The following is an 11209-nucleotide window of genomic DNA, read 5'->3' on the forward strand; positions in this document are numbered from 1 at the left end:
TTAGCAAACACTATCATTCTTAAATGTTATTTCATTCATTTATTTATTTGAAGAAGGCATTTTCACGTTACTTATTTGTGTCAGTGTGCGTGGGACATGCTGCCTTTACTATTATATTATCGTGGTGAGGAATGTGGTGGTGGTGGGGGGGGGGGCATAGGCGTAGGAGCCCAATCTGATTGGGGGGGGGCTGTAACGACTTGCCCAGAAAATTTACCAAAAGTTTTCGCGCGCTCCGCGCGCGTTCAACTTAAATTTGCATATCATATAGGCATGCATCGATTATAGCATCGCATGCCAATAACTTACAATCATTTTCCGTCATATTACCCTTCCATATTAGTCATAATTATTGGGGAAGTTATTACAATAATAATGAAAATAAAAATAAGTTTAACCATTGAAAAACACATTGCAAATTATTTTTCTTTCAGTAGGTGCCCGAAAAATTCCCAGCATATTGCACGAATTGTCACAAAAATTTTGGTTGGGGGGCTGCAGCCCCCCCCTCCTACGCCTATGGGGGAGGTGCCAGTGTCACGTGAACAATTTTGAGGGATGGCGAAGGCAATTAGAAGAGTTATGATGCGTTACGTTGTAATGAGTAATGCCATTATGACACCCGTGCACGGTGCACTTATAGGTGACGCATTTGCCCTATTAGGCCGGGATGCAAGGCCCCAAAAGTCGACTTCTTGTGACCTCCATCAGACAACTACCTTATATGCTCAGATATTATGTAGAAATATTATAGAGTCTTGTCTCAAACTCGTCAAGCGTAAAAGTTGCGCATTTTATAGTAATTTGAAAAAAACCGAGAAAAATATTTATTTTTTCACCATGATTGTAAGCCAACCAGCTTGCGCGTTTCACCCACATTTGGAAGGGGGAATCCTCTCTTGACCAATCGCAACGCTCATTGCATTTCACCTTCACTGTACAAGATGGACGCGTACACGTCGTCATCAATGTCATCGGAAGCTGATGATTCTGAGGGAAAAACTTCGTCTCACTGTTTCATGCATGTAATCGAAACCCATGGAAGAGTTATTCCCTTTTCAGAGAAAAGCTTCAACAAGTTTTTAGAGTGTTCCACCCTATGGAAAGTGTTAGAGAATCGTCCGGAAAGTGTCATCGCAACCACAGCAGACGGACTTCAATTTGACGATGTATGCACAACAACAAGGTAGGCTAGTAAAAGTAGTATGGGCATGGCATGGGGTATGAATGTCTAGATGTGAAATTTATTGTTTTACTGCAATTTAGGTGTCATAAGTTGTATCGTAATTGCAAATTGCATATTAAAATTATTAATATTATGGGGATTTATGACTCTATGACTATGAGTATGAGTAAAATATAAATTATAAATATACATCTAATGAATAATGTCAGACTCCGACAATAGTGAGTCAATCAATGATTGAATGTTCACTTCCTACACAAAAAGTAGGTCTAACTCTAACTCTAAGGTCTAGATCTCTCCTGATATGGTTATGTGTGGCTGCCAGCTGTGCAGAAGTACTTGGTAGAGCAGTAGTAGTAGTAGTAGTACTACTACTACTACTAGTCTACTATATATATAGTAAAAGTATGCTGATTGTTTTCAATTCATGTTGAATGATGTTGACTTTATCAACTTTTGTCTTGAAGGATTTTTCTCTTTTTGACTTTGATTTAAAGTAACACAATATTATAACAGAGCCAACATTGTATGATTGTGTAACTTGTAAGCTTAAGTTAAGTTAAGCAAGGAAATTTGAGTTTTTGAAGTCTTGATCTATTCTTATCTCGTACTTAAAAAGGTAAGGTAGTCGGTGCTCAAGACGAATGAGGAGGGCATAACATAACGGAAAATATATTTCAGTAGAAAATTGGTATGGTAATCTTGATAGGGATTTCAAATTAGAGCTGCTCATAAGCACAGTATTGTTAATGCTTAATGGAAAAAATTATTCATTGATGTGTCCTGATTATTTACATAGAAAACGACAAGGGAGGGCAGGATACCACGTAGATTGCTACCGGCACTTCTGTAATCTCACTTCCATCAGGCAAGCCAAGGACAAGGCGAAGAAAGCACAGATATCGAAAGGTAATATTTTTGGTATACATCTTATAGCACAGCTTATTTTACTTTGTAAAATTGTTCATATTATGTTACTTCATTCCTATTAAATTGAAAGTTACATTTATTTATGATATAAAGATTACACCATGGAGCACAGCTGTTAATATTATTTAACAGCAGCAAATGTAACTAGTGGTCATAAGTTTAACAATGATAACAAATTGCAAAAAATATATTTTCTATGCTTTAGTATTCTTTGGATGTAAAATACAGGGTATCAGTTGAATGATGTTCATTTGAAATAAATATAGTGTCTCTGTATATTTCAGTATTGAGGCAAAGCTTTGTACTTTTTCTACCTTCACAGAAGCTGATGAAGACTTGGCAGCAAGGAACCTGCAGGAGACGTCAGATGTGTGGGTTGAGCCAGAGCCAAAGCGTCTGTTACAACATTTGGATTCTTAATGTCACTCCACCCACAATTTGAGCTGTATAAACACTCATATATCATATTCATGTATAAACATTACTTGGGATGTACATTGTAGTGCAAAAATAGTATGTCACTTTTCCAATAGCTTGTGGAGGTTAAAGGGAATTCTTTTATTTCGAGCTTTATTAACAGAACTTGTTTAATATTCAAGTATCAATAGTATGTCACTTGGTAGAGAATTCTTATATTTCGAGTTGTATAAACAGAACATCAATTCACTTGTTTTATATTTATGTTTCAAAATCACTTGCGATGCACTGCAAGAATAGTATGTCACTTGGTAGAGAATTCTTATATTTCGAGGTGTGTTAACAGAAAACCAATTCACTTGTTTTATATTTATGTTTCAAGATCACTTGCGATGTAGGCAGCAAGAATAGTTTGTCATTTTTCTAACGACTTGTAGAAGTGATCACAGATAAACGTTTTTTACAGTGCTCATTTAGAACTGAATGTTGGAATGTTCTGTCCTCAAACCTCAGCCATGAAGAAAAGTTGAAAACGTAAAAGCAATAACTACATGCATTTCTTATGTGCCATATATGCAAGTTATGATAACAGTAATGTTATCAGTATTATACAATTTGTAGAAGTGATAGAGAATTCGTATAGATGTATTTTGTGCCGTAGTAACAGAACACTATTTCACTTGTTTTATATTCATGTATCAAAATCATGTTCGATGTACTGCAAGAATAGTTTGTCAATTTTCTTGAGACTTGTAGAGAAATGGTACCCTTTTTACAGTGCTTGTTTAGAAATGAAAGTTGGAATGTTATGTCCTCAAACCTCAGCCATGAAGAAAAGCTGAAAACGTAAAAACAATAACTACATGCATTTCTTATGTGTCATATGTGCAAGTTATGATAACACTAATGTTATCAATATTATACAGTTTGATGATGCTTTTGTACTTGTTTGGATACTTTTTGTAATTCAGTCAAAATTATTTGTCTGCGATGTGTAGAGATGTTGCAGGGAGGGGGTTGAAGGCGAGAAAAGAAGATTGAGGTAGAGATTAAAGAAACAAAGAGGGAGATAGAGAGAGAGAGAGAGCAAAAGACAGTGAGTGCATAGAGAAAAAAATAGAATGAGAGAGTCAGGGAGGGGGGAGGGGAGGTTGACATGAGAGAAAAATGTGGATGAAGGATACTTTGGAAAAGAGGATCAGAGAGTCAAGGAAAAGAAAAAGTTGTGATGAGCATACTTGTATAAACAAAGCAACGATAGTTAAAATAAAGTAATTATTCTAATATTAATCAAAAGTACTTCGCTAATTATAATAAAATCAAGATCTATATAATGTATCATGAATGTCACTTTCAGGTTCATTATCAATATCTTTATTGTTTGTATTATTAAAAATAGTAGTTCATGTAATATTATCATTTATTATTATCAGATCAGTATCAGCATAATCATCGTAAGTATTGGTATAAATATTCCTTCTTAAGTTAAAATAAGAAAAACATTTGCAATAACCCCCCCCCCCCAAAAAAAAAAATCCCTCGAATAGGACGTAAAGCTAAGTTCACACTTTATTCCTAACATGTAAATAACATAGTTCAACATCCTGCACATCACAATATTCACCTCCCCCAAAAAAGAACAGTAGAAATCCACACGCATTGAGCTTATTTTCTCTATTTGGACGCAAGAGGGCGACAAACATAATTATGATTAATTGAAACTATGATTACTAATTAATGTGCAACTTTCACGCTTGACGAGTTTGTGTGGTTATTATTCATATTTTTCTCCATCATTGTACAAAAAATCAGGTAATTGTCGCTCGGTGGTCACAAAAACCACTAATTAGAGCACTTTCTGATGTATGCATCCCGGTCTATATACTCCATTTACCGTTTGCAACACATGTTTCTTGCAAGACGGCGAAAACACTTAGCATACAACCATGTCTGCAGTGACGGAACTTATACTGGGCAGATTTTTCAAAAAAGGGACTTTGTTTTAGTAACATAAAAATCTACAAAAAAAGGGGGGGGGACTTCTAATTTATGAAAAGAGATACCGTTGAAGTTTTCCCATGACTTAGGAAACACGTGATGCGCCCACTACCCCATCGGTTCCGCCGTTCTATAGGAACGACCGTCTTTCTACCTTTGGAAGTTCAAGAAATTTGTTGTTAGTTCAATAACTGTATCAATATATTGAAACAGTTGAGGCCATTCCTGTTAGCCAAAAGTATGCTTAATATTTAATAAACATGAAGTAGACATATTACACACTGGGCAAAGGTAAACGGCATTGCAGTGCCTTCATCATAACGATCACGACAATTGCATTCGTAATTTACCCTTCGAGGAAAATCAAGGACTATACATTTTAATCAGCTGATATTCGTGAAACAGGTAAAAGCCGACGAGCTTCAACTTTCACATGTTGCTTTGACATGATTGACCGAAAGGGATGACCGAAAGGGAAAACTATGGAGTCACTTTTACTGACCTTGAAAAATTGTGAGGGGACTGCGGATTGCAAAGTCGGCATGACTTTAAGTATAACACGGATCGCGAGGTCGGTAATTACTATCCGTTATATTCGTCCAACGGGTCAACATACAGAAACGCTGTACTCAAAGCCGAAGGCTTCGTTGTTTGACCAGGCGACAGGAGACTGTCATTTCTCAGAAATGTTGTTACTAAAATCGTATAGTCTGCACTGTTTGTCAATGTTAGGAAAAAACATTCACAACTGGTAAATTAAAATTATCAACGGAACATTAGAATTGTACTTAGTAATATTAAATTTAGTAAATGTTGATAATATAATGTAGTGAACATGTCTTTAAATGTCAAAATATGTCAGGTTTGATACAGAAATTGTTAACTCCCTATACAATAGTCCATGGACAGATGCTTTGGTTAGTACTATTATTTGATAGGGGTCACGTAAGGTGGCTTTAAATAAAAACAAAATTCTTCAACGAAAATGTCTGCTGACACGGCAGAAGACGCACAAGAAACACATTTATTTTTGTTACGTCTTCTGATATAAAGTTTTCATTCGATTACTCAAAAACGAACACGTCACGTATATATGACGTCATCTAAACTCATATAAGCTGATTACTGTAATCGGGTCCTTCTTGTTACTTATTTCTTATAGTGTCCCAATGCTGTAATCCCTAATCCTACAGAAATCGTTGTGTTGAATATCAACACAAAATAAAACGAGTTTATATCAACCACTGGCTTCAGCGAACCACTCGTGTTGTGCGCATGTCAAAGCATGTTTTCCGTGTGTGGGCTGGTCAGTGCAGTGGCGTCGCCAAGGGGGGGGGGGCAGGGGGCACGTGCCCCCTGGAAAACCTAGTGCCCCCCCCCATCTGAGATTTGGGTTGGTAAAAAAATATATATATATTTTGTTATATTCAACTCCCATCATCTGAGTTGGTTTTTCATAAGGACAAAGAAGCACAGTAATTCGTATTTTCTTCAAATGAGCTGCGAAAAAATGAAAAAGTTTATCCTTGAACGTCGGGTATCGAAGTCGTAACCCGCGCCATCAAAACAGGTGTCGATATTTACATTGAATGTGTCAGTGCTCACGCCATACCAGCGGATATACACGTCCGCTTCGCGAGCTACATTACTGTGAGAAGGGAGGGTACTGCAATATGTTGCCTTGGTCTGAGGTTGACAGGTTAGGAGCTGACGAAATGTGAGAATGTGAGGGTCCGCAGGCACCATACTTGCCTATATTTGTGGACCCATATATTAACCCTGTTGTGTAGGGGGTGCAGAGGTCATTTGAGGTCAGATGCTAGTAGGAACAAATGGCGAATGTTCACACCTGCATACTGAGCCATACTCGATGTGTGATCAAACTTTGGATTGCATGGTGAGATCCCTGATAGGAGCCAATAACGATGCTGGAACCTGTTACATCTTAATAGATAATGGGCGAAAACGAGGGGGACAAGAAAGGAGTCGGGGTCATGCACACATTAATTCAACAAATGTAGGTTCTATTGATATAGGGTTAGGCATAATATCGACAGCATGTGGTTCATATCCTCTGCAAAATTCTGCGCCTTGTTAAAATCATTACTTCAGAAATAGCAATTTCTGTAGATATCTTCAGATCGAATTTAGCATCAAATGTGGCAGCAGTTTGCATCTAGCCCATCCTCCGTATGCGAAAATTTTCCAAAGGGGAGGGGGGGCAGTGGCGGCGGAACCGGGGGGCTTTGGGGGCTCAGCCCCCCAATGAAAAAGTTGAGGGGGCAAATGCATGATAAGCCCCCCCAATATTTACCAAGGCTCCAAAACGTGCATCTGCCCATTTTTCAATGCATACTTGTCGATCTGTCCGATGCACACGTATACTATATAGGTGTAATAATTTTAGTAAATGCTGGGGGGACCCTCGGCCCGTCCCCTGGCTATAGACCACATTGTCACCCCAACCGCGTCTTCACGCCCCGTGAAAAGTGGAAGCAGTGAGTGTGAGTACCGGTAAGCGCAACACAACTTCGTCTTAGGCCAATGACTTGCTTCATTTCAGCCAGTTCTCCAACATCCCCTTACTACACTCAAAAACGTCTTTGCGAGTACACTACGAGTAATAGCTACTCTCTTAAAACACCATCGAATATACAAATTACAATGTTTTTACAGACTTTTACGTGCAATCTGAGAAATTGCAGGCTTGAGACCCATATTTTAGGGCTAGGTATTTGCAGCATAAAACACTCGGGAAGTGCCGTTTCCGGCCATCTGGGGGTTTGATAAACCCAAAATTTTCTTGTACGCTCCGCGCCAACCGATGGTGGCGCTCCGCTTAGATAGTCTCTACACATTAGCCCCCCCCCCAATAATTTTCCCGTTCCGCCGCGCTTGGAGGGGGCACCCCTCCCCTTAGACCCCTCCCCCAGGACGGCGATCCGTATCCACCTAAGTGCCCCCCATCAAATGCTGGTGCCCCCCCTGTGCTCCCCCAGACTGGAAAGTCTGGTGACGCCACTGGGTCAGTGACTCATGATGAGACATTGCTATAAAACTTTAAGCCAGATTTCAGCTGTTCTTGGAAAAGTATATTCAATTGTCTCATGAAACTATCGATTAGTTAAAAAATAATCGAACTAAGGAATGGACTTTCACCTCACCTCTGTGTTGTACCGTTTTTTTTTTGGGGGGGGGGGGGGTTAACAAAGTTCATTGGTTACAGCCATAGCCTAATCAGTTTCCCTTCCTTTGAGATCTTGAATGTGTCTTTTAGCACATTAAATAGTTATGAACAATAGACATCAGTAAAATATGCTTTGATCACACCTGTATGCTATAAAACAGTCAAAACGGCTGGTCAACCAAAGAAACTATATGCACAATACACAATCACGATTTATGATGATTTTAACACGCCCACACAATACTTCAAGCATTCATAGGCGTACGAGGCGGGGGGGGGGGCAGGGGGGCAGACTGCCCCCCAAATTTCCAGAGAACAAGAAATTCGGGCAAAAGTCCTGAAAAATTCGGGCAGCCTAAGAGGAGAAAAAAAAATATATATATACATTTTTTTTCTCCTCTTAGGCTGCCCGAATTTTCAGGACTTTTGCCCGAATTTCTTGTCCTCTGGAAATATATATATATATATATATATAAATATGCAGTAGCTTGCCCGAATCTTTTTCAAATTTTTGCCCGACAATTCCATGATTTTCTTTATTTAGCATCATGATGCCCGAATATTTCCGTGTAACACCACCGTAAGCGCAGTTCATCTGGGCTACCACGCTTTTTGCACGATCAATTTTTTTGTAACTAGTCAATTGTATACCTGGACCAAGGGCGGCGGAACCGGGGGGGCACAGGGGGAACGTGTCCCCCCACTTTACCTCAGGTTAAAAATATGCCTTTTTTCACATACAAATTGAGGTGCCTCAAGTTAGCAAGAGGCCAGGGAACCAGAATGAACACTCGGGAAGGGCCGTTTCCGGCCATCTGAGGGGTTTGTAAAACCAAAAATTTTCTAGTACGCTCCGCGCCAACCGATGGTGGCGCTCCGCTCAGATAGTCGTGCATACAACTTTGCAAATCCTGACTAAGCCCGTGACTTTTAATGAATTTCTGTGGGTCAAACTCAAAGCTATTTCAAATGGAAAAAATTTGTTAAGATATTAACAGGAAAAAAAAATCTTATTCGGAAGATTCCTACATTAGCAACTAGCATGATTTCACCTCATTTTGTCTCAAAAGAAAACGTGTTCCTTGTTTCCCAATTTGCGCATTGGATATTGCAGTGCTAGTATCCATATTTTTTTTTTTGGGGGGGGGGCGTTGATGGAGTGATGTGTAAACACAAATAAGATAATACAATAAGAGTTATAAAGGGTACTAAATATAAGGCTGCATTAGTCCAATCGAATTTCTGCAAAGTGCCCTTTGATGTCGGTGCCCCCCCCCCCCCAGATTAAAAGTGCTTCCGCCGCCCTTGACCTGGACATCCCAACATGAGTGTATATAAGAAACATTTTCTTTTTCATGGATGGTGGGGGGGAGGGAGTGCCTACAAGCCTAAAAGTACAGGTTTATCATATTCTTTGTTATATTTTATACGTTTTTGTGAGACAAATTGCAGTCTCACCCGACACAGCGACATTATCCCGCCTGTATGTTTTTCTGGCGGTAGCTGAGTACTGTGTTAAAATAATAAATAAGGTAACTAAATAGGAGCTTAAAAAATATACTGTCCCATTTTTCCCCTTCAAAGTGATGTTACCATTTTTTCTTCTTCTAATTTACCAAATTTTTGGGGAAGTGTAAATTTCTAAAACGTGAGATTATAAAATAAAGAATGTTTAGATGCAACTTGCAAGGCTTCATAAGTGCCGTTTCCGGCAATCTGAGAGGCATTGTTTGCCAAAAATTTTCTTGTACGCTACGCGCCAACCGATGGTGGCGCTCCGCTTAGATAGTGTCACGGGAACTTTCGGGCACAAAAAGTTCTGCCCCCCCCAAACTGAAATGGTCCCGTACGCCTATGCAAGCATTTACAATAATGCAAGAGCCAATAGGCATACGCACCCAGTATATAGTATAAGGACAACCTTTTCTCAACAATGTACTTTCATGTCCCGCTTCAAAGCACTCGTCATGACCTATTATAAAAAGGTTCGGAAACTGTTCCTACTTTCAGTACGAGTGCTTTAAAGCATGACGGGAGAACAGTGTAGAGTTGTATTAGCATTACAAATTGTCCCAGTACAGTGGTTGACACACAGGAAAAAGTACGTTTGTATTGTTTCTACAGTTCATTGGAAGTATAATAAATTATAAAAAAAGGGAGTTATACGAAGAGATGGATGAAGCCACACCCTCATTGAGTTCAAAATGTAAAACCTGGCTATTGGTGTCAAACAGTTGCGTATAGCCAGAGAGAGAGAGAGAGAGAGAGATGTGGGTGGAGAGAGGGGAGGGGGGGGGGGTCGGGGCGTTCAACATGGTGTGATGAGCCTTTCAGGTTTTTCTTCAGTTGGTATAAGCATACAAAGTGAACTAATTTCCAATGAACGATTTGACGGAAAACATCTGACAATACGATAAATAGTTCGAACTTGAAATATAAACGTACAAACTAACATGATACTTTTTAGGAAATGTCACCCAGGAAAGAACCTGGGCACGATAAACCAAACGACTGATCCGCTCTCAACCCAGTCCCCCCTGCATCGAGACTGTGTAGTGATCGTCAGGTATGTATCATGATTCCCCTAGAATGGGAACATGATGCTACGTAGGATATTAGACAAAAGACCGAGATACAAACATCGCTAATGCCAAACCTGTTCAACTTACCCATGTATCCAGAAGAGAACTCTTTTAGCTAGAAGACATCATATAAACTGACAACTGCTACAACTGAATACCAAGTAACAACAGACAGCTAGCGTAGAACAAAGAAATTTGCATATAGAGATGCCAGTTAAAATCCTAATATGGGAATGAGGATTATCTGGCGAGTGTAATGAATGCAAAGCTTGGTCAGTACAACTTCACAAAGTTGAATCAATGATTGACACTTTTACCCTTTTAATAGAAACATAACATAAATCATCTCCATATGTACTATATGTTCGATGTAGTTAATATATAGGCCTATACAGGTCCGTATATATTGACAGAATGGGGACACGTTCCTCTCGGTTTTGGAAACTTTTAGCAGACGTAAAGTGGGGGACGTCACAGATCACCACCTCGATGTCTGGGAACATTAATAATTTAGAGGAACTTAATCCTCGGGAAACTATTTTCATATATATAAATAAATATATATAAATAAATATATATATATATATATATATATATATATATATATATATATATATATATATATATATATATATATATATATATATATATATATATATATATATATATATATATATATATATATATTGGCGTTCTTATATGTGGTATCAATACAAATGACCTTTTAAACTCAATACAACATAATTATGTACTGTAGTAGAAGGGCAATGTATATTGGTAAGCACAGAAATAAACTATAGGAATTACTAGGACTCTCTTCCAGTGGCGCCTTTAAGTGACCAATCGAGAATAGACTACAACAAATCGCTGGTTGTATGTTACAACATGTTTCAATTGTAGAAACCCTCA

At 38.7% G+C, this 11209-nt stretch overlaps 1 protein-coding gene across 1 annotated transcript; it reads left to right on the top strand.

Annotated features, from left to right (window-relative positions):
- Positions 1 to 686: 686 nt before the first annotated feature.
- On the top strand, positions 687 to 3871 carry LOC139971095 (uncharacterized). The gene is made up of 3 exons (XM_071977289.1): positions 687 to 1186; positions 1986 to 2095; positions 2439 to 3871. The coding sequence occupies exons 1-3, from the start codon at positions 945 to 947 to the stop codon at positions 2534 to 2536; spliced, it is 450 nt and encodes a 149-aa protein (XP_071833390.1). The 5' UTR covers positions 687 to 944; the 3' UTR covers positions 2537 to 3871.
- Positions 3872 to 11209: the final 7338 nt, after the last annotated feature.

Source organism: Apostichopus japonicus, chromosome 8, assembly GCF_037975245.1.
Source record: "Apostichopus japonicus isolate 1M-3 chromosome 8, ASM3797524v1, whole genome shotgun sequence".
NCBI lineage: Eukaryota > Metazoa > Echinodermata > Holothuroidea > Aspidochirotida > Stichopodidae > Apostichopus > Apostichopus japonicus.